Source organism: Pituophis catenifer, unplaced genomic scaffold (assembly GCF_029215685.1).
Source record: "Pituophis catenifer annectens isolate HBS135680 unplaced genomic scaffold, rPitCat1.0.hap2 SCAF_7, whole genome shotgun sequence".
Taxonomy (NCBI): domain Eukaryota; kingdom Metazoa; phylum Chordata; class Lepidosauria; order Squamata; family Colubridae; genus Pituophis; species Pituophis catenifer.
In genome coordinates, this window is record NW_027256887.1 from 31,319,761 (window position 1) to 31,344,872 (window position 25,112).

At 42.3% G+C, this 25,112-nt stretch overlaps 1 protein-coding gene across 1 annotated transcript in view; it reads right to left on the reverse strand.

The window, feature by feature from the left end:
• Nucleotides 1-25,112, reverse strand: part of ZNF277 (zinc finger protein 277) — a 166,934-nt gene that overhangs the window by 28,292 nt on the left and 113,530 nt on the right. Inside the window, exons 5-7 of the mRNA XM_070947134.1 lie at nt 22,871-22,962; nt 18,879-18,989; nt 15,394-15,526 (exon numbers count right to left, since the gene is read on the reverse strand). Coding sequence (XP_070803235.1) covers nt 15,394-15,526; nt 18,879-18,989; nt 22,871-22,962 — 336 coding nt within the window. The remainder of the gene's footprint in view (nt 1-15,393; nt 15,527-18,878; nt 18,990-22,870; nt 22,963-25,112) is intronic.

A 25,112-nucleotide genomic window follows, 5' to 3' on the forward strand; every position in this document is an offset into this window, starting at 1 on the left:
GCTGCAGAGTCTCCCCCTTCTGGTTCTTTTTGTGCAGGTCGGAGGGGGGCAGAAATTCCGACTTGGGGTCTGCTTTAGACTCCTGGTGCGGGGCTTTGGGTGAAGCCTGGAAGTGCCGCTGGTGCGAAGAGCCAAAGGGCCTTGTTCCAGAAGGACTGCATCATGGTCTGGAACTGGCTGACCATCTCAGCCCGCTTAGCCTCCAGGCGCTGGCACCTGGCCTGCAGGTCTTTCTTCTGCTTGGAAAGCCTATGCTTGTAGTCCTCAGTGAGGTGCTTCTGCTGAGTCTCTTTCTTGGTCAGATCCAATTTGAACTGAGCCAGCTGCTTTGCCAACTCTTTCTCATGGTAATTGCTTAGCTCCAGCAACTGCTTCCTGTTGGCGCCCTAAGGAGCCAGGGCGGGCAGGCGAGGAGTGGTGAGTAGATGCTGGCAAGGTGCCCCTTGATGTGAGTGACATCGAGTTGGCCATGCCAACCCAGTCACATGAACACCCAGCCATTCATTAGGCAGATCATATTAGTCGTCTGTAGGATTTAAAATTATGAATTTAGTGGTCCCTGGGGTCTGAAAGGTTGGTGACCCCTGGTTTAAAGTGCTTGAAGGATGTTGTCAAATTTCGAAGTGCACCTTTGCAACCATTATCGCTTCTCAGCTTGCCAATGAACTGGGGGGAGGGAGAGGGAGATAGAATGTAGTCTCCAGAAATCAAGAAGACAGCTGTGAGAACCAAGGACATTTCGGCAGGAGCCAGAGCCAAACACTTTTCCCCATAACAATACAATGAGACTTAATTGGATAGTATGACCTGGTCTAATAGAGGGAGAGAGAAGCTATACTTTAATTATGTGGGATTACGCAGGAATTAGCTAGATCTGGTTTTGCCCTCATCTGTGCCGAAATGATGTATTCAATAGAGTTTTGCATTAAGAGATTGGATCATCTCGGCCGTGCTTGCTTTGATTGGGTTCATCAGTCAGAATGTTGACATTAAACCAGATCTACCAAAATTAAAAATGACAAAGGAGTCCTGGGTTCCTGCAGCCTGTCCGGCTACCTCTTGAAGAGCTGTGAAGACCCAGGAGATGTCCAGGGTAGAATGTAAAAGAAAGCTGACGGCCAAGCCTGGGATGGGCGTGGCAATAGAGACTCTGACTGCAGGCCAAGTGGATTTCAGCACCCAAATGATGGTCACTTGTTTGAAGGGATGAGCGGAGAAAACCGAACAGCCAACAGCCATGGTAGTTGGGGGACTCTGTCAGGCAAGCAAGGAGCTATGGCAAGGTGTGGTGCAAAAAGCTTCCAAAGCTGAGTTCCCTCTGCTTCCTCCTGGAGCTGCATTCACCCGAGGCAAAAGATGGAGAGAGAAAAGAGCAGCGGAGTGGGAAGAGTGGAGTGGAGGTACCTGGCAGCCTGCCACAGCCCATCAGTCAAACAGCTGAGAAAGATTCATCAGAATGAGTTGCAGGAAGAACCGGCATGGCAGATAGTCCAAACTTCCGGAGCAGGATCCAGTCAACTCTCTGCAACTCTCCCACTTCCATTGTCTCAATCCTGGCTGAGGACAGGGGGAGCCGTAGTTTTGGGAGCAGCCAAGGCCCATGGACTGCCATCCCCCTGGCTTCACGGCAAGGCGCCACTAGACCCCAACAGGCGGCAGTCCAACTGCACAGGATTGCTGGGCAGCCTCAAGTGCAACTGGCAGTGGTTGGCGCACAGCCCTGGCCCTTTTCCCATGGGGTGGGATGACCACAGGGATACTGGGGTGCCCCAGGTACTATCGAGCCCCTGCAGATCAAGGCTACGTTAGATGGGAATCTGGAGAAGCTGGCGTTCTTCCTGAATCAGATGTGGGCTCACCTGGATCAATATGGGCCAGTCTACTTTGATGATGTGGCTTGCGTGAACGCCATTGTGGCAAACATAGAGGGAGAGGCAGCAGAATGGGTGACAGGCCTCCATGACGAAAGGGCTCCCGAGTTGGGGTATCCCAATGACTTCTTGGGGGAGCTCAGAGCCCAATTCGGAGATACCATGAAAGTCCAGCGGGGGGAATCTGACATCCATGCCATCAAGCAAGGCAGCAGACCGGTGATTGAATACATTTATGAGTTCTGAAGACTGGCAGGGAAACTGAGTGGCTCCTGGTTCACTACTTCCGAAATGGCCTGAACCGGGAGTTGTACCATATGTGTCTACCTCAAGGAATACTCGAGCTGATCCACAACTGGTGCCAGGTGGCAACAAGCATGGAGCTGGACCTAATGGAATACAAACAGCATGGAGGAACAGAAGGCTGCTCAAAGAGTAACACTCACTGGGGCAGAGAAAACCCACTGCAAGGACCTCTGCCCCTCCTGAACCCCCGAGGCACAGACCGAGTTTATGCTTCTGATGTGGCCAAGAGGGACAGAATGACAGCCTGCTCGTACCGGTGCCCATCGATCCCGAGGGCTATGAGCCAGGGGTGAAATGCTACCGGTTCGGGCCGGTTCGCCCCGAACCAGTAGTAAAAAATGTAAAAAAAAAAAGTTCTTATGAACTTTTGAATCGTGCTGAGCAACGCACGATTGTCGGAACTTTTTTTTTTTAGGCATTTTTTTTACTACCGGTTCGGGTGAATAAATAGTATAAAAATGCTTTTAAAAAGTAAAAAAAAGGCTCCAACGATCACAGCTGTGCTGCACGATCGTGGGAACCTTTTTAACAGTGTTTTTTACTACTTATTTGCCTGAGCCAGTAGTAAAAAATGCTTTTAAGAAGTTTTTAAAAAGGTTCCCACAAAACCGAGAAAGTCGCCCAAACAGGTTATTCTTACCTTCCCAAGCACAGCTTGGGAATGCGTGCATGCAGCGTGCATTTGGTACACAGCACGTATGCGCAGCCAGGGAACCAGTAGTAAACCAGTTCAGATTTCATCACTGCTATGAGCCCAGCGAAACCGAGAAAGTCGCCCAAACAGGGGAAGAAATCACGAGTAGCATGCCAGGTCATAGAGTTCTCCCCCCCTCCAGCTGTGAAGGTGTTGTGGCCCATCAGCAGTCTGTGCAGCTAGTAGCTGATTCCAACAGCGAGGAGGCTGATGTGGTGCTGTGCCAGCTGGCACTCGAGTCAGACAATGAGGAGGCTGGAGAAGATGTGGTGCCAGAGGCGGGAATTCAGCCAGGGCCTTCAGAACCCCCAGAAGCTCCCATAAGTGAAGAGGAAGAAGAGGAGGAGTCTCTTCTTCTTCTTTTTTTTTTAGAAAAAGTTTTTATTATTTTTTTTTATAATCAAACAAATAACATTTTCACTTGTCTTTTTAAACATTTATAAACCCAACCTTCCATCCCCCCTTCCCACCCCCCCTCCCCCGACTTCCCAGAAGAAAAACAGGGTATAAATTTTAGCAAACATACGCTAAAATATGCTAAATTAATGCAAGACTTAAAACTCCCTAGACCCCTTAACTCCCCTTCTACAGATTATTCATCAACCTCCCTTTAAACTCAAAATAACATATAATCCTTTAAACCTAAGAGTTTTAAAAAACATTAACAAACACTAATAGATCATTCAAAGCCTAAACATCTCGTGATACATCTGTAAGATATTCTTAGTTCATTTACTTAATCATTTTACTCTCCCTCCTACTTTTATTCTCAAAATTCAAATATTTTTTCTTAAGCCTTAATTAATCATTAATTGAATTCTTAATTCATTTACTTAATCATTGTAGTTAATCATTAATACATCAATTATTAGACCAAAGAAAGTTAATCTTCCATTCTTCCTTTCTTTCTGTATTTTTTCCAGTCTTTCTTCCTCCCTCTTATTTTTATTTTGAGGAGGTTTTGAATTTCAATTGGGGGTTGATGTATCTTTAAAACTTGTCCCTTTCTTGGAACCATTTCCTCTGATTTGGAGCCCCCATATCGACTCTTCTTGCTTATATAATCAGTCAGTTCATAGAGCAAAGAGTTAACTCAATCAGTTTGCAAAAAAAAGTCCAGTTGTTGCATTCCAATTAATTGTCACAGGGGAGGGGCAGGGGGGTAGCGGTTATTATTAAAGAAGGTCTGAGACGGAGGGAGGCCACTGTTCCTCAGACTGTGAATCCCTTTTTTTGAAATGGGGTCACGGGGTTCAGATGGGTTTGCTGATCACGTACCTGGCTCCCTGCCGCTATGGCGGCGGTGAACGGGAGGCTGGAACAGGGTCAGGGTGGCGCCAGGTTGCCTTGGCGCCCCCCCCAGCGGCGGCCGGAGCAGGGAGGGGTGTGGGGAGACAGCAGCTCGTTGGAGCGTCGCTGGACCCCTCCCCAGAAAAGCACCCCGACATGGTTTCCAGCTGTCAGCAGCGGCCGCGACGGTTGGAGCGGCGGCTGCGGCGGCTGGGGATGAGACGACGGCCGCTGGGGCGGTGCTGGGTGGAACGGCGCTACCCTGGCTGTTTTCAGACCGACTTTAGACCTTTCTACCAGGGTCGGTTATTTACTGCGGAGGGAGGAAGGGAAGAACGCAGTCTGACCGGTTGCTGACTCCTGAAGACTCCTGAAGACCGGGGACTTAAAGGGGATTAGAAGACCTAATGGAGACTGGGGGTTTGGCAAAGTTGGATGACTGGCCTGCCTCCCCCTGGCCTCTATCCATTTTCCCCTCCCCGCCGCGGCCTGGTTATGGGCGTGGTTGGGGCTGTGGCCATTTGATCTGGACCTTATCTGCACCGGCACTGGACTGCATTGGACTTATTGGACCCCTGACCTGACCTGACTATAATTGACCCCCGGTTTTCCGGCTATATCATCAGTCCCAGTCACATTTATAATGCCTTGCTGTGAGGAGAGGCTTAAGCCTGGGTGTGGTCACCGAGGGAGTCACCTTGCTGTTATTGCCACTGAATTAGACCTGTCGATACCAGCCGCCGTGAGAGGGTGGCTTGGTCATTGCTTTTCGGGGCATCGGCTTGAGACTCCTCTCCACTGCTGTGAGAGGACAGTGGAGTCCCGGTTTTGATCCGCGCCAAAATGGTGAACTGTCTATCCTGGACCTTTAAATGTACCATCATTGAATCCTTAGCCTTATTCCATTTCCCCAGGCGGACTTGCAGGAATGTATTCACCGGCTGAGCTCTTTGCCTTGCGAGACTCCCCCCTCTCGCAAGCCTGGCCTTCCACGTTATCGAAGGCCTACCTCGATGAAGGGCTTTGGAACCCAGAGAGGTGGCATGTCGCGAAGAGGGGGTTCCGGGGGGGAGGGTTGGATCAGAAGTAAGGCCGTGGGTATGGGGGATAACCCACTAAGGGGAGGGCCAGGTATGGCTGTGGAGCACGGCACGGGGGGTGGGGGGCCTGGGGTGAAGGGGGGGCTAAAGTTCATCCAGATAAAGTTTTTACCATCAGTACTGTGGGTGGGAGGGGTAGATATGGTGGGAGCAGGGGACCATATCGTGTTAGGGGAGCGCGCGCCCGCTGTCTTCGAGCGGTGGCGCGCTCCGGCCCCCAAAGCTCCACTCGTTCTCCAGGTGGCGCAGATCCTCAGGGCCCTGGCCTCCGTCTGATGTTATGCAATGCCAGGTCTGTAGTAAATAAAGCCCCCCTCATTTGTGATCTTGTTCAGGAGGGGGGAGCGGACCTGGCAGGTATTACGGAAACCTAGTTGGGCCAAGAGGGGGGTCCCTCTCGTTGAAATGTGCTCACCAGGTTTCCGCGCATTCCATCAGCCGAGGTTGCAGGGTAGGGGCGGGGGGGGGTAGCGGTTATTATTAACGAAGGTCTGAGACCGAGGGAGGCCACTGTTCCTCAGACGGCCGGCTGTGAATCCCTCCTTGTGAAATGGGGTCACGGGGTTCAGATGGGTTTGCTGATCACGTACCTGGCTCCCTGCCATGTGGCAGCAGCCCTGCCCGAACTACTCAGCGTCTTCGCCTCGGTGGTGGTTGAGACCCCTAGGCTTATGATCATGGGGGATTTCAACTTGCCGTCCGTTGGTGAGGCATCTGAGGTGGCTCGGGAGTTCATTGCTTCCATGGCAGCCATGGACCTGACCCAGTTAATTCATGGCCCTACCCACACGGGGGGAAACATGCTGGATCTGGTTTTTGTCTCTGGACAGTGGTTGAGTGATCTTGAGATAGGGGATATAGTTGCCGAGCCCTTGTCATGGTCAGATCACTCTCTCCTTTGTCTTGACCTCCGAACCGCTGCACCCTGCCGCAGGGAGGCGGAGCCGGTAAGATGGTTCCGCCCCAGGCGCCTGATGGAACCTGATAGGTTTCAGACGGAGCTTGGGTCATTTCCTGAGGCACACGCCTCGGCTGGAGACCTAGTGGCCGCCTGGGATAGGGCGGCCGCTGGAGCTCTGGACCAGGTCATGCCTTTGCGGCCTCTGACCCGGCGCCGATCTCATTTGGCTCCTTGGTTTACTGAGGAGCTAAGGGAGTTAAAGCGCCAGAAAAGACGCCTAGAGAGTAGTTGGAGGGCCAGTCTTTCAGAATCAGACTGGACACTGGTAAGATCTCATATTAGGAATTACCTAGTGGCGATAAAAGCAGTGAAATGTAGCTATTTTGCTGCTCTTATTGCATCATCAGATAACCGCCCGGCTGCCCTGTTTAGGGTGACCCGCTCCCTGCTCCACCAGGAAGCGCGGGAGGACCCCTTGGAGGGTAGAGCCGAGGATTTTGTTCAGTATCTGCATGACAAAATCACTCAGATCCGGGAAGATTTGGACTCCAACTGGGTAGTCTCAGGGGGAGGGACTGGGGCAGGTCTTGAGAATGTTATCTGGGATGAGTTTGATCCTGTGACCCCTGAGGACGTGGACAGGATTCTGGGTAGACTGAACGTGACCACTTGTTTATTGGACCCGTGCCCCTCCTGGTTAGTGCTGGCTTCCCGGGAGGTGACGCGAGGCTGGCTCCAGGGGATTATAAATGCTTCGTTGGGTGAGGGTGACTTCCCCGCCGCCTTGAAAGAGGCGGTGGTGAGGCCTCTCCTCAAGAAGCCTTCCCTGGACCCAGCAGCGTTGGCTAATTATCGTCCGGTCTCCAACCTTCGTTTTGTGGCGAAGGTTGTTGAGAGTGTGGTTGTGCGACAGCTCCCCCAGTACCTGGATGAAGCGACGTATCTGGATCCGTTCCAGTCGGGCTTCAGGCCTGGGTACAGCACGGAAACGGCATTGGTTGCGTTGGTTGATGATCTCTGGAGGGCTCGGGACAGGGGCTGCTCCTCTGTCCTGGTCCTATTAGATCTCTCAGCGGCTTTTGATACCATCGACCATGGTATCATGCTGCACCGGCTGGAAGAGTTAGGGGTGGGGGGCACTGTTCTATGGTGGTTCTCCTCCTTTCTCTCTGACCGGTTGCAGTTTGTGTTGGCAGGGGGGCAGAGGTTGTCCCCGAGGCCCCTCGTATGTGGGGTGCCACAGGGGTCGGTCCTCTCGACCCTTCTGTTCAACATTTATGTGAAGCTGCTGGGCGAGATCATCCGTGGTTTCGGGGTGAAGTTCCATCAGTACGCTGATGACACCCAGCTGTACATCTCCACCCCGGACCACCCCAACGATGCCCTTGAATTGATGTCCCGGTGTCTGGAGGCCATGCGGATCTGGATGGGGAGGAACAGGCTCAGGCTCAACCCATCCAAGACCGACTGGCTGTGGTTTCCGACGTCCCGATATAGTCAGTTGACGCCATCGCTGATTATTGGGGGCGAATCGCTGGCCCCCATGGAGAGGACTCGCAACTTGGGTGTCCTCCTGGATTCACGGCTGTCTTTAGAAGAGCACTTGACGGCCGTGACCGGGAGGATTTTTCATCAGGTTCGCCTGATCCGCCAGTTGCGTCCCTTTCTGGATCGGGACTCCCTACACACAGTCACTCATGCCCTCGTCACCTCCCGACTGGACTATTGTAATGCTCTCTACATGGGGCTCCCCTTGAGGAGCACGCGGAGGCTTCAACTGGCGCAGAGTGCAGCTGCGTGGGTGGTTATGGGAGCAACATGGCGCTCCCGTGTAACACCTCTCCTGCGCGAGCTGCACTGGCTCCCGGTGGTCTTCCGTGTGCGCTTCAAGGTTTTGGTTACCACCTTTAAAGCGCTCCATTGCTTAGGACCTGGTTATTTACGGGACCGCCTACTACCACAAATAGCCTCCCACCGGCCGGTACGCTCTCATAGAGAGGGTCTCCTCCGGGTGCCATCAGCCAAGCAGTGTCGACTGGCGGCCCCCAGGGGGAGGGCCTTCTCTGTGGGGGCACCCACTATCTGGAATGAGCTCCCTCCGGAGATACGGAGGATCCCGGATCTGCACACCTTCCGCCGTGCTCTTAAGACCCTTTTAATCCAGCAAGCCGGCCTGGCCTAATTTTTCTCCCCTTTCTTTTAAATTTTAAATTTTAAATTGAAATTTTAATTTGTTTTAAATTTATTGGGATTTTAATTGTCGTGGGCCAATATTATTTAATTTGGTTTTAAATTGTTTTTAACTTTTGTATTTCTGTATTTTATCTTGTGCCTGTTCACCACCCTGAGTCCTTCGGGAGTAGGGCGGTATACAAATTTAATAAAACAAACAAACAAACAAACAAACAAACAAACATAAAACAAAGTATTCGAGTTATTACCGACTATAAGGCATCTTCCCTGACATGTAAGAGTGACATAGATTTTTTAAACAAGCTAAACATGTTTTTTGGACAGTTTGGAGGCTGCAAACAACATTCCAGGAAGGAAGGCTGTCCCCCTTCCTGATGAACAGGTTTGATACAACTGCTGTTTGGAAGGTCCTGTGGAAAGTCAACATTCAAAAAGCTATGGGTTCTGAAGAAACCGGAAGCGTCGTGGTGAGACCGGCTGGAAAAATAGCGGGCTCTGACAACCTCCATGAAAATCCAGCCGGACAAACCGCTGTTGGGGGAGTCTTCGGACCGGAACTGTCCTGTAGGAATGGTGAAGAAGGAGAGGTGCCTTGGATGACCAAGAGGAACAGGCAAGTTCCTTGAATGGCCATTGAAAAATGACTGCTCTGGGCTAAAAATTTTGGATATAATATCAACCTAGAAAATTGGGAAAAAATGTGGAAAGTAAATACTAAGCTGACAATGTTCGTGCCCTACAAAGAAAATACATACAAGATGTTTTATAGGTGGCATCTCCCCCCTGCACGGTTGGCAAGGATGTTTCCCAATACCAATCAGAATTGTTGGAAGTGTAAAATACAGAAGAGGACCTACTACCACATGTGGTGGTCATGCCCAAAAGTCAAAAAATTTTGGAAAACAATTCAAAGTCAGCTGGAAGAAATCACCACCCAAAAAGTGCCCCTCAGACCCGAAACATACTTATTAGGAATACTGACAAAGGACTATAAAAAAGAGACACAATACTTGATAATACACATCCTAACCGCAGCTAGGATCGTTTTCGCACAAATGTGGAAATTGGAAGACACGCCACCAGAAGAAAAAATAATACAAAAAAACAATGGAATGTGCGGAAATGGATAAACTGACCAAAGAAATACAGGGAAAAGAAGATTCAGACTTTTACTTAATTTGGCAAAAATGGTACAACTGGCTAGATAAAAAAGACACGAAATAAGGGAATACCACCCTTATAATTATATATAATTACCGAAGTAGCTCTATTTTCAAAGTTCAAGCTTTATGACTTGATTTCATTGTATAGTTAGTTTATGTTTAGTTTGTTTAAACGTCTATGTCTGTATGTGTATGTTTGTCTATAATAAAAAAATTAGAAAAAAAGAAAAGAAAAATGACTGCTCTGAAGCTGGGATAACCGGACTAGGTTTTTTGTGCAGGAGCGGTGTCTGAACGGAGTGCTGGTACCGGGTAAGTGATTGGCCAACTCACAGGTAAAAAAAGAAACTGGATTTAAAATTGGACCTGGAGAAACTAAAAATAATAAAAGAAACCCGAGGAAAAGCACTCTTTATGTGGATTTAAAATATTTTGACAGCTTTGATACTTAGTTGATCTGAGAATATTGTGGATTTGAGAGTGACATCTGCTGGCAGAAAGAGACTACTGCAATATTGGTTGGAAGATAGAAGAGAAAATAACAGCTGTGACCTTGACTAATAAAAGATAATCCTGAAACTGTGAGAACTTTTAAGGAATATCTGTTTTTCTGAACTGCTTGGTTTCAACTCTCAACAGTTGTGGAAGATAACAAAGCTTTAACTTGGAGTGGATTGGATAAATATTTGAACTGGATACTATTTGGAACTAAAAAGAGACTATATGGACTTTAAAATTTTAATTAAATATAAATCAAAACCTTTAACAATTTTTTAAATTGACAATATGGAGTCTTGGATGTGTGAGGAATTAATTGAGATGTTTAAAAACGTGTGGATCACTAAAGGGTAATAAAAAGTCAGAAATTTTGCTGGAACACACAGAACAGGAAAAAATGAGCATAAATGAGGAGCAAGAAAATAATATTGAAGGAAAAGGAATTGAATGCAAAAAGCAGTTAGATGATTTCACTGGGATTAACAATGGCAAAAAAAGAGTGGATGGGGGGGAATATTCTCCCCAAAAGAATCAATCAAAAGGAAAAGAAGGAAATAGTGGAAAGGCTTGGGGAGAATTACTTGAGTAATATATTTAAAAGTGAGAAAAAGGATTCAGGAGAAAAGCTATAATAAATACAAACAGAAAAAAAGAAAAAGAAGTAGTTAAAAGAATGGGATAAAAGGAGGAAATTATTAAGAAGTGGAATTTTGGAGAGACCAAGAGAAAATGGTTAAAGAGGGAAAAAATAGTGGAAAGGAGGAAGGGAAATAAGGTTATTAGTAGATTTAAGGGAACTCTATTAATATTATTAATTGTAGACTGTCAATTAAGTTAAAGGGTTTTAATGTAAGAAGTGAATATGATGATGTATATTGCTTATAGCAAAACAGAATAGCAAATGAAGTATAAAATGGCAATTGGATTTAATTATGAAGACAAGTTAAATTAAGAGACAAAATTGAAATGTTAAAAAGTGGGATGGGGATTTTGAGAAATATATTCTGCAAAAGGAGAAATAAGATAATTAATTGATGTTAGCGTAAGAAATTAGGAATTAAAGGGCGGATAGTGATACTGTTTATGTATTATGTATTAAGAAGAGATTAAGATCAGATAAAGAAATATGGAAAAAGAATATTGTGGCCGAAATTGGAAATATATAAAATGTATTTGGGGGGGGGGGAGAAAGAAGAGATGAAATAACAAGATATGGTGAAAAATGATGAATTTGTGATAAAGAATTATATAAAAGGGATGAATATGGAAAAAGTGGGAAGATTGGAATAGATTATAAAAATTAATATATATAAGATGTATAAGATGTGACCTGGACAACACTCTGTTCATAAAATATGTGTGATGAAGGAAAAAATGTTAATAAAACTTGTTTACAAAAAAAAAAGAAAAAAGCTATAGGTCCTGATAATACCCCTGGGCAAGTACTTAAGGAGTGTGCTGACCAGTTGGCCACTGTTCTCACAGACATCTTCAATCTCTCATTGCATCAGGCCATGATTCCGTCATGTTTTAAGACTGCAATCATTGTACCAGTGCTCAAAAAACCAATACATGCTTTAATGATTACCGTCCAGTTGCACTCACTTCCATTATGATGAAGTGTTTTGAGAGATTGGTAAAGGATTATATAGTTTCATGCCTTCTCCCTACATTTGACTGTAATGAGTCAAATGTAGGGAGAAGGCATGAAACCATATAATCCTTTACCAGAAGTACCACTCTATAGATGATGCACTTCCTGTGTGCTTCATCTTAGCTTGGCGCACCTGGAGGAGGAGAATATTTATGTGCAGATGAGTTGATTTTAGTTCAGCATTCAAGACAATCATTCCTCAGCATTTGGTGAACAAACTGGGCCTATTAAGTTTTAATATTCCTTTATGTAACTGGATACTTGATTTCCTTATTGATAGACCCCAGTTTCTGCAAGTTGGAAGAAAAGTTTCCAACTCCATCTCCTTGAGTACAGGTTCCCCACAGGGCTGTGTCTTGAGTGTGCTATTGTTCACCTTGATGACCTATGACTGCTGTGCCAAATCTGCTACAAATCATTTTGTGAAGTATGCAGATGACACGGCAATGGTGGGCCTTATCCAGAACAATAACGAAGATGCTTATAAGGAAGAGGTGAAGACTCTGGTGGACTGATGCAATAAAAGTAACCTGGTTCTAAATGTTAATAAAACAAAGGAGATCATCATAGATTTTAGAAAAAGCCATCATGGTCATACTCCACTCAGTATCAAGGATGCAGCTGTAGAGCTGTAGAGATGGTCAACCGTATTAAGTATCTGGGGGTGCAGATAATTAACAATCTGAATTGGTCTCTCCACATGTCATCCTTAGTGAAGTGTGCAAACCAGCATCTGCATTTCCTGTGTTGGATGAGGAGAGTACATCTTTCTCCTTCTGTCCTGGCCACTTTTTACAGAGGAATGATTGAGAGCATTTTAACAAGCTGCATCACTGTTTGGTTTGATGGTAGCAGTGCCTCAGCTAGAAGGTCCGTACAGAGAGTGGTAAGGACAGCTGAGAAGATTATAGGAAGCTCGCTTCCCATTATTTAGGATATTGCTTAAAAGCGCCTGTGCTTAGAGCTCAAAGCATTGTTAGAGACCCCATACACCAGTGGTGGGTTCCTACCGGTTCGCCCCGGTTCAGGTGAACCAGTAGCAGCGGTGGCGGGAGGCTCAGCCCATCCACCCAACGTCATCAAATATGCAGAAGCTTTGCACGCACAGAAGCTTCACGCGAGTGAACCAGTAGCAAAGGTAAGTGAAACCCATACCTGCCACAGACCCACTTTACGGTCTGTTTCTGTTGCTTCCCTTTGGGAGGAGGTTTTGCAGTATTTCTAGCAGGACTACCCGATTCTGTAACAGCTTTGTTCCCTATGCCATCCTTCTGGTAAACTCTCAAGATTCGTTTTTCTCATCATGTACATCTATACATGCGAATTAGACTATGTTGTTTCTCTGTATCATATAATATATGTGGGTATATACATAATTTTTCTTTCTTTCTTTGTCATGTTTATGTAGTGTATATTGGAGATGGTGACCCTTTGAGAGCTGTATGTAACAAATTTTCATTTTAATGTACACCAATTAGTGTACATTTAAAGTGACAATGAAGTTTTTTTTAATAAGGGGGGGAAATGATGAGATTGCTGCACACTTTTATGATTGGAAATTGGGAGGGGGAATTGACAGTTGAAGAAGAACAGAGCAGCCTGGAATCCAATTTGTGCTGGTGCCCTGGCATCCTCAAGTTCGTTTGCCCTGAGTGTGGAATTTCACCAACCCAAACATCTCAGAGTTTATCATAATATCACAGTGATGCTGGATTGGCTATGCTATGGACTACGGGGGGAGGTCTAGGGAAACTGGGGTTTTAGTTCTGTATTGCTGAGTGGGAATTTCAGATTCCACTTGATTCTACTGCAATCAGTATTCCTTAGTAAAAGTGCCTTTCACTTCAAATGGAGTCAAGAGTTTTATTTCCTTAAGGGATTAAACTGGGGCAGGTCTGACATTAAGCAGAATCTGCAATTGTGATCAGCCTGGAAAGGACATCACTTCTAACGTGGGGACCGTGCACACAATGTCAGCTCAAGCGAGTGACCAGGAGACCGAATGCTGGGGGGAGGCTTCATCCAGGCCCCTTTCCTGGCTGGATCTCTCTGAATGGTGGTCCCTGGGCATTGGAAGGAAGGACTGGGAAGAGAAGCCCTTGGAGGTGACTTTCACCTGCGGAAACTGTGGCAGTCCCCAGTGGAACAGAGAATAGAGCTGGAAAAACTGGAGGAGGAGGAGGAAGAGGCGGGCAGAGAACAGGGCCAAGCTGACTGGATGATGGAGCAAGCTATCAATTTTGTGCGGGGAGCTTTCAAAAACCTCAAGGCAAAGAAACCACAGCAGAGCGGAGACAGTTCTTTGCAAGGTGAGTCTGGTGCAGTAGGATGGGAGGAGGGGAATCAGTTTTGGCAAGCAGGGGGGAATAGGTTGAATGTTGCAATGCCTCTGCGGTTGTTTGTAAGGGCAAATGACTGCTGTGGTGCTTCAACATTCGTAATTTCGGGACTTTTTGGGGGACACTTGGGGGAGTTATTGCGTAACTTCGAACAGCCACAAAATGAACTGTCGTAACTCGAGGATTACCTGTTCTTCAGAATGAACAAGATACAAATAATTTGGTGATATAGGTTAACTTTCTTGACTTTCAGTTTTATCACTGGTGATTTTTACTTGGATTTCTCTGGGTACTGCAAGTGATCCAACAAAAATAAATCAGTACATAGCTACTATGTGATCTTTGGACATTGTGACAAGAGCTTGGCCTTTTATTGCCAATTTAAAACATGCGATTTAACGCAGGAGGTATCTGTATTGCCTAAAATTGTGAAATGACAAAGTATTTATATTCAATCCAATTACCTCTTCATTTCATGAGTTCAGAAATGTCCAGAGGATCTAAAACTCCCAAATTACCATGAGGATTGGAACACAGCACATGTTTTGTGTGCCTACTATATTTTTTCTAAACAATTTAAAATATTGCTTAATTATTTGCAAGAATTCTGAAATTAAGAATTGTAATACATTGCATTAACTAATGAAGGTTTGCAACCTGAGAGTCTTTATGTACTGTAAGTGTATCTCAACCACTTAAGGCTGCCAAGCAATTAATCAACTAACTATTAAGTTGGAAGGATTTCTTGACAAATTCTAAGGTAAAGGTTGACAACAAGAAGATAACTGCCAACAAGGAAAAAGTGCTTTAATTCTGAATAACCCAAACAAAGAGACAGAATTGCCTGTAAAATTCTCAATCCCCAACAGTTATGGTGTATTACAGATAACACAGATTCACTTATATCTTATTTTTACTATACTATATAGTTATTTTAAAATTGATAAACTTATTTTTTTAAAATCTAAAATTGTAATGATATGATTTTATAGCATTATAATAGAGTTCTGAGTTCCATAATTGCTTCACAGTAGCTTTTATGGTCTATGTTATTACTACAGTTTTGTAGCTATTTCCTTTACAATTTAAAGGCACAGGCTGTTCTTAAATTATACCAACTTAAATTATATCAACTGTTACAGTTGATTTTGTAACCTTACAATTGATTCTGTAGCCCCAAATTAACAGCCAATAATAGCCACTTTTAGTTGTTCAAAAACTGAAACAGTCATTTGACTGAACCCAGTTAAATGATCACCCGTCTGTGCATGAAGCACATTAATAGTTGGTATTTTATTGTTGATCTAAAATGCAACTTGGTATTAATTCAATATAATTAAAAGGAAATATAAATTAAATATATATATGTATACATACAGCTTACCAAATAATTAATAATATAAAATCTGTCATATTCTTGGTTTTTAGCATTGATTTTACGATGTTGCTTCTTCCTCATGTGGTCCTTGAGTTTGTTCTTATCCCCAAATGTTTTTTCACAGTATAAACATTGGAAACTAGGAGTTAGCAAAAGAAAAATGAAATTATTATAATACTATCAATTAGCAAAATTACTTGTGATGCTAACCAAACTGGTTCATTTTTAAATATGTAAGACTCTCTTTATAGGCATCAGAAAGATATTTAAGAAAACTTTTGTTAATAAATTATTCAAGCAACCTCTGCAGCATCCAAAATCAACTCTGTTCAATTGTTAAACTGGAGAGGCAGTTTAATGTAATGGTTAAGGTGTTAGCCTATAAACCAGGAGACTGTGAATTCTAATCCCACTTTAGGTATGAAAAACCAGCTGGGTGACTTTGAGCCAATCATTCTCTCTCTCTTATCCCAACTCACCTTATGGGTCGTTATAGAGGGAAAACAGAAGGAAAGAATATTGGTATTTTTGTGCCATGAACTGCATATGAAAAAAAGACAGAATAAAAAAATCTAAAAATAAAAATTAAAGTGCCCGGAATCTAGGCTCAAATATCACTTATTTTATAACTAACCCACAACAATATGACTTATTTTATAATTAACTCACAGCAATGTTAAAAGCCTCCCAAATCCTTCCATGATTAAATAGATGTCAGGTAAATCAGTAATAGACAGTTTCAGAAAAGATAAAACATTCAGAACAGTGGTAATTCAACTTTTTATTTATTAAAAAAGAGAAGAAAAAAGAGAAAGTAAATATATAAATTTAAAACAGAATGTGGAGCTACCATTATAAAACAAAACTAATAACATAAGGGTGCTTTTTCAAGAGGCAATTAGACTTTCTGGTTTTTCTTTGAAGATGTTTAGCTTCTTATCCAAGAAGCTTCTTCACCTCTGACTGGATGGTGGGGAATGGAAGGATTTATACTCCTTACAGAAAGCTGGTCATTTGCATTCTTTCAGTGAGTTGTTAAGGCCACCTGGAGGTTTATCTGTGTCATCAGGGTCAAACTTGATTAGTGCAAATGGGTGTGGAGCAGTAGTGGGTTCCACTTACCTTTGCTATCGGTTCGGAATCAGGAGTGCGCACGCAGGGCGCTTCTGCGCAGAACATTCTGTGCATGCGCAGAGTGACCGTGATGATGTCTGGGCGGGTGGGCGGAGCCTCCCGTCGCCGCCACTACTGGTTCACCCGAACCAGGGCAGACCACTAGAAACCCATCACTGGTGTGGATCCTTCTTGGGACTGTTGAAAGGACTGTGTTATAGACTGGAGATAGATGATGTCATATCCCGCCCACTCTAGTTTAGAGAAGGCTGTTCAATTTTGACATAGATAGCCTCTTTGACCCATCTTTCAAACCAGTGGTCCTCTCTGTCCAAAATGTGGGCTTTGCTGTCTTCAAAAGAGTGGCCTTTGTCTTTCAAATGCAGATGGACTGCTGAATCTAGTCCTGATGGGTTTGTTCTCCTATGTTGTGCCATGTGTTTATGAAATGGTTGTTTTGTTTCCCTAATGCAGAGATATGCATTATTATATGAGAGATATGGCTCATTGCCTTTTACTGCACGTACCACATTGCTTAGTTTGTGTCTGGGTGTTTTATCCTTGGGGTGGACAAGTTTCTGCCTTAGGGTATTCTTGGGTTTGAAGTATGTTGTGTTGGCTGAAAATCCTCCTAAGCTTCTCCGATATTCCTGCAACGTATGGAATGATAATGTTGCTTCAATTATTGTATTCTTTGTTGTCTGCTATGGAGGAGCTCCTGTAGGGTCTTTTTTGAGATTTGATGAAGGCCCATTTGGGATAGCCACACGTTCTGAGGGCTTCCTTGATATGTTTTAGTTCTTTGTCTTTCCCATTTTTGCTCATAGGCAGGCCTTCAGCTCGGTTGTGTAGGATTCTGATGACTCCCATTTTATGCTCCAGTGGGTGGTGGGAATCAAAATGTAATTATTGATCTGTGTATAGGGGTTTTCTGTAAACTTCAATGTTTACAGGCTTCTGTATTCTTTGATGTGTACTGAACAGTCCAGGAAGGCTAGACTATTTTCCTTAACACTTTCCCATGTGAAATTGATGTATTTGTCCACAGAGTTGATATGTTTGGTGAACCCTTCCTGTGCCATCTATGTCAAAATTGAACAGCCCTCTCTCAACAGAGGGGGACGGATATGACATTATCTATTTCCAGTCTACAACACAGTCCTTTCAACAGTTCCAAGAAGGCTCCATTCCCATTTGCACTAATCAGGTGACCCTGACAACAGATAAACCTCCATGTGGCCTCGACGACTCGCTAAAAGAATGCAAATGACCAACTTTTTCCAAGGAGCATAAATCCTTCTATTCCCCATTCAGTCAGAGCTGAAGAAGCTTCTTGGGTGAGAAGTGAAAAGTCTTCAAAGAAAAACGATTGACTCTTGAAAAAGTACCTTTGGGACAATTGTGACTGAATGACTGAGAATCTCCATAGACAAAACTAATATCACATACCACTTATGCAGATACTTTAATTCAGTGCTTCCCAGACTTTGTCCTTCATTCTCAAACTTTTCTATCAGAAGATCCTTTTTACCCAATATTACTGTACTTTTTGAAGTATAAGACACACTCCCCCCCCCAAAGAGGGTGGAAATGTTGGTGTGTCTTATACACCGAACACAGCCATTTTTGGCTTCCTGAAGCCACCCCCGGCGCATCACATATTTTCAAGAAACGGGCCTGTTTTTCGCAAAAACGGGACACACAGAGGGTTTGGGAGGCCTGTAGAGTGCTTCTGGGGGACGGGGAGGGCAAAAACTTTTTTTTCTTGCTTACCTCTTCAAAATCTTGGTGCGTCTTATATACCGGTGCATCTTATAGTCCAAAAAATACGGTAATAAACCACTTTAAATTAATTGAAATGTCCTGGCTGTCAGGGTTCCAAGTAACATACGCATAGCAAACAAAACTCTGAGGTAGGTAAATTCCTCAAAGAATAAGTTTATTGGATAAGTCATATTGGCACAGGCTGGTGAAAACTGACTTTGCCTATTCCTGCGGTTTTCACCTAATTAAAAGTTTTTCACTTTCTCAGAACAATCATTCACATGGTCCAATCAGGATACTGTCCAGTTGCTAGGTGACTCCAGTCCTCTCCTTCCGAGCAGCTGCAAGAACGTCTTTGGTTCCCAAGAGAAAGTATTTTGTTTTGACTATAAACCCCAACTATCTCTATTCCCTCCTCCCTATACCTCTTCTCCAGTGTCTCAGCGCTGAAGTCTTAAAATGGTCTCAGTCAGGCCAGCTTCAGGGTTGACACTGGCTGTGCTTGCGCTATCCTTTCCTGTGTCACTTTTTCCCAATTTTGGACAATTTACCCAGGTTTGAGAAGCCAGACAATTTACCCAGGTTTTAATTCTTGGCCATATACAAATAGGTACCTGTCAATTTTTTTCTGAAGAACATCCAAAAACTCCTTACAGTTCACAATGTTATCTGGCAATCCAATATTGAATGCATGATCTTTTGCCATGTGATTGACAAGGACTGACCTACAAAATAAAAGAAACAAAATACAGGTGTATCTTTTTCTTCTTCTACCTACATTTTAGGGCACCATTAAATATACTCAAATGAAAACCATAATGCTTGGAATTAAGCAGTGCTGCTAGAATGAAGGTAGTTTATCCTTTTGCTTAGACTTCCAATTTCACTGTAAACAGCATGCAGAGATGAATAATATTCAAAGCAACTCTTAATATTCAGAAATTCACAAATGCTACTTGAAATACGTTCAACGAGTGACTAAATAACTGTAGTGATTCTTTTACTGATAGAATTTGTGCTTAACCAAAGAAAAATGTGAATTTCAGACCAATAAAACTATTATTGAATAACTTTCTAGCAGCAAAGATTTTTGACGCATATATTTGCAAGTTATTTCCTTCTCATATCAGCATATCACAACATCATCTGCATCTTTAAAACCAAAATCAATTACTGATTTTGATCAATATGGTAATTATGCATTTCAGACTGCAGCAGAAAAGACAAATGATTTCAACAGAGGAGGGTGGGCAATATATTTCATACCTCATTAGAATGGAAACACTGGTGGCAAACAAACAGAAGCACATATATTTATTTAAAGCAAAGACTATACAAAGATAATACAGAAATCAATTTTATTACTTGGAGCGATAATCACTCACTATGTAGATTCCACTCACAAAGTAGTACTACTGTAATTCATTGATTATTTAGATACAGCAAACCAAACATATTGCCTCCCCTCCCCTCTCAAGTCTCAGTTCAGTAATTCCTGTCTTGGTTAAATGCTGTTTGAAGTTCAGAGAGTGGAGCCCACACATCCTGGCTCATTCCCATGTTCATATCATACTATTTGCTGGGCTGAATAGTTGTATCAAAAATAGAATAATATAGAGAACCAGAATGATATTCAGGGTGAGCAGGGCACAGCCTACCTATCATTTTGAGATTCCAGGATTCAAAACTTTCTGCTTTGTTAAGTTTCAGTATGTTGAAACTTTGAACTTTTGTTAACTAAAAATAATAGAAATAATTTAAAATATAATATAGTTAAAAAAGGTAAAGGTAAAGGTTCCCCTCACACATACGTGCTAAGTCGTTCCCGACTCTAGGGAGCGGTGCTCATCTCCATTTCAAACCGAGGAGCCAGTGCTGTCCAAAGAAATCTCTGTGGTCATGTGGCCAGCATGACTAAACGCCAAAGGCGCACGGAACACTGTTACCTTCCCACCAAAGGTGTCCCTATTTTTCTATTTGCATTTTTTATGTGCTTTCGAACTGCTAAGTTGGTAGAAGCTGGGACAAGTAACGGGAGCTCACCCTGTTACGCGGCACTAGGGATTCGAACTGAACTGCCGACCTTTCAATCAACAAGCTCAGCGTCTTAGCCACTGAGTCACTGCGTCCCACTATAATAATATATAATTATATTATATATATATATATATATATATATATATATATATATATATATATATATTCCTTTTAATTCATAGGTATAAATGTGTGATATTTTTGTAATCAGGGTTTTTCCTATGTTGATAAAAGATGTTAATTGGCCATGGTGGGATGAAATCTCCAATCATCACTTTCAGGCCTGTCAGACATTTTATGTTGTATATTCTGAGACTTATGGGAGACTGGGATAGCACTATTTCGGTTTTTTTGAACCTCTTCAGCCAGACACACCCATATTTTATGACTCCTCCCTGTAAAGGTCAAATATTTACTCCTCTTAATTCATAGGTATAAATGTGTGATATTTTTGTAATCAGGGTTTTTCCTATGTTGATAAAAGATGTTAATTGGCCATGGTGGGATGAAATCTCCAATCATCACTTTCAGGCCTGTCAGACATTTTATGTTGTTTATTCTGAGATTTATGGGAGACTGGGATAGCACTATTTCGGTTTTTTTGAACCTCTTCAGCCAGACACACCCATATTTTATGACTCCTCCCTGTAAAGGTCAAATATTTATTCCTTTTAATTCATAGGTATAAATGTGTGATATTTTTGTAATCAGGGTTTGTCCTATGTTGATAAAAGATGTTAATTGGCCATGGTGGGATGAAATCTCCAATCATCACTTTCAGGCCTGTCAGACATTTTATGTTGTTTATTCTGAGACTTATGGGAGACTGGGATAGCACTATTTCGGTTTTTTTGAACCTCTTCAGCCAGACACACCCATATTTTATGACTCCTCCCTGTAAAGGTCAAATATTTATTCCTTTTAATTCATAGGTATAAATGTGTGATATTTTTGTAATCAGGGTTTTTCCTATGTTGATAAAAGATGTTAATTGGCCATGGTGGGATGAAATCTCCAATCATCACTTTCAGGCCTGTCAGACAACGGATAAAATTAGCAAAGTACTGCATAGACACAACATCAAAACCATATTTTGCACAGATAGAAAGATATTGTCTATTCTGAGAAACCCTAAAGACAAAATAGAATTAGAAGATCAAGGCATATACGAGATCCCGTGTGCTTCCTGCCCCTCAACATATATTGGACAGACCAACAGAAGAATGAGTGTGCGCATCGAGGAACATAAAAACTCAGTACAAAAGAAAGAATACACATTATCATTAGTACAACACATAAATGCCACAGGACATAATATTAATTTTAATAACACAAAAACAGTTGCAAAAATAGAACATCTCAATGGCAGAATAATCAGAGAGGCCATTGAAATAGAGAAAAGACCATATTGTATGAATAAAGTGATGACACTTCCCGTCTGCCTACTATTTGGAAACCTGCTCTCATAGACAGACGAATCTTAACACAAAATATAAACCATAGATCAAAGGCGGCCTGTGTTGCCACCAGTTCCAGCATAACTTATCCATTGACCCACAACCAAGCAACAGTGCTTCCACCCAATCAAAATATAGTTACGTCATCAGCCGATCAGAATACAACAACACTGTCGACCAATCAGAATACACCTTTGCCTCTTTTCATAGAAAAACGTCAGTTACGATCACACAGTTTGCCCATAAGCACCAAACTGAGAACATCAGCCAGAAGATGATGAATGCGATTTCGTCGAAACATCGCTACTACCCTTTTAAGGATATGTTTACAATTACACGGGAAGAAACCCGAGATATTAACTGTACACATACACACACACACACACACACATATATATAATGTAATAATATATAATAGTAATATAGTTACTATTTATTTAAATAGTAAACATATGTTTATAAAATACTATTAAACATATTTTATGCAGCCTCATAAAAATGACTCTTAGTGGCTCGCATACGTAGAAAAAAACCTGATATCAAACAATCCCGTACATAAATAAAAACACAGCAACACTGCAAGAATAGAAATAAAATAAAAGATGACAATATGAAATCCAATTGGAAGAAGGCTGTTTGAAAAATCTTGGTTTTTTGGAGTTTGGTGAGAACAGCAGAGAGGAACCAGTCTGACAGCTGCGGCGTGCGGTTCTCAGACCCTTTTTTTTTTTTTAACCTTTTAAAAGCATTTTTTTACAACCTATTCGCCTGAATAGGTTGTAAAAAATGCTTTAAAAAAGTAAAAAAGTTGGCCAGTCACATTACCCCCACCAAGACACGCCCACAGAACTGGTAGTAACGAATTTTACATTTCACCACTGATTACAATTAACCTATTGGGTAAAGTCAATGGCTAAGGATCAACAAAAGCCAATAGCTGTTGAGTTATGTGGTTCACACTTTTGCTATAGGCAACTACCCTAAACTGTAAGCATAATATAATAACAATGTCTGAAAACTGTTCTGTGAAACCCCATCTGAACTTTCCCCAATTATACAGCATCAGGATGTTCATGAACATAAAAACATACTGTAAAATATTCGGTACTAACCTGTTACCCAAAAAAAGCTGGTCACAAAACATGCATATGCCATGAAAATCTGCATCATATCTTTCTTGCTGCTGTTGATCCAGAATATCTTTCTATTGATTGAAAAACAAAATATTCCATCATATCTTTAATAAGAACCTGTTGCAAATTATTCCTAGAAAAAATAAGTTTTCTTCCATTATAATATCATATTGCACTGTGCTGAACTATATACAACATATTCTTGTAATATATTGTATAATATGTGGTGCAATATCATTTGACCATTGGAAAAAACATTTTGCTGTTATTTATTAAATTAATGTATTCCCATAGCGTAAAGTTGCAATAACAGAAACAAATGAAGACTGATCAAACTAGGCATTTTGAATGCAAAGTGACGAAACTGTAACCATCCCAACTCTCCAGCTCCGTGAAATCCTAAAAATAGTTAGATCTGTTAGACAAATATGACTTGATGGATTTAGTCTACAAAACAAGTTAGTTAGTCAATGGCAGCTTGAGAAGCAGGCGGATTGCTGTGAATAAAGTAGGGTGTCTTTGAACCTCTCTCTATTTACCACAGAGGGATTGTATGGAGAAAAAGTATGTTTTGTATTGTTTTAGATATCACTGCATGTCAATGCGAAGTAAAAAAAATGTCCTAGTGTGTTCACGTGCACAAACATAAATAAATTTTATACTTTTAAAAATATGTTTAAAAGCAAAAAAGCATCCCACTTTTTTTAGTACTTCTATTCCTGCTTTTATTTTTTTACTGCTTTTACTGGATTTTACTGCTCAGTACTCTGAGTACATGTTGTTTTGGACAACAAACTGAGTGTGAGAGAATCAAGGTATTTTTTTGCCATGTAAAACCAAAGGAATAAATTGTTTATATTTTGGTAATAGGAAATGATCAAGAGATGGGGAACTGGGAGTGTTGAAGATATTTAGGTCTATATAAAGACTGTAGGGCACTTGAGATTAAAATGCTTTACAAATAAACCTCTATCCCAGTGGTGGGTTGCTACCCTGGGTTGGCTGAACCGGTAGTGGTGGTGGCGGGAGGCTCTGCCCAGCTGCCCAGATGCTTCTGCGCATGTGCAAATGTGTGCGCACGCGCCCATGAGCAAACCGGTAGTGACGGGTTTTGAAACCCGTCCCTGCTCTATCCCAAAAGAAAAATCCAAAGCCATCAAACTGACCATAATATATCTGTAAGACTCCTATTTATTCATCTCCACATTGCCTTTGACCACTTTGATAATGGGAATAGAAATAATTCAAGTTTATTCATGTTGTTTGCAAAGGTTTAATCTGCTTCCATGTACCAAAGTTTGTCTCCTCTAATGTCCTACTAGCCTTTACCTTTCATTCTTGCAGCTTCTGTTTATTTACAAAGGAAGAGGATGACTGGGTAGAACACCATTGAAAACTAATTTTACATATGCATGCCCAGTTCTCAATGGCTGCACAAACAAAGATTCATTAATGTGAAAATTCCACACCATTTGTTCCTTCACACAAACAATTCCACTGCTATTTCATCAGGAACAGATCATGCAATGAGCTGAAAAGCACCATTCTGAGAGTGGTTTTTTTTTTTTTAATTGAAAAAGTTTTAAAAACAAACACAATTTCCCCACAGCCCCCCCTCCCAACCCCCCCCTCCCCCTCCCCAACTTCCCAGAGCAGAACACAAGGTATTTCTATTGACCTTTAACAATAAACTCAATTGCATAACCAATCATTAAACTAACACCCCTAAAAAAAAATTTCTTAACCCCCCATATATAAAATCCTATTTCTTAAACATAATATTTCTAATATCACTTATATAACGCTTATACAAATAAAAGAAATCATTCATAAACTATTTGATATTTTTTGGTCTGATACTTATTTTGTATATAATCAATCCATCTTCTCCAGTCCTGTATGTACCTTTCATGTGTGTGATCCTTCAGATATGCTGAAATTTTAGCCATTTCAGCTAAATTAGTTACTTTCAATATCCAGTCATCAATAGTAGGCAAAAAGTCCTTCTTCCAGTGTTGTGCTACCAACAATCTTGCTGCTGTTATCAAGTTCAAAATCAATTTAGTCTCTGCAACTGTACAGTCCGTAGTTATACCCAGTAAGAACAACTGTGGAGTAAATTTCAGTCTCTTTTTAAGAATATTCTGCATCACCCACCAAATCTTTATCCAAAATGCTTTGATTTTTCTACAAGTCCACCATATATGATAATAAGTTGCAT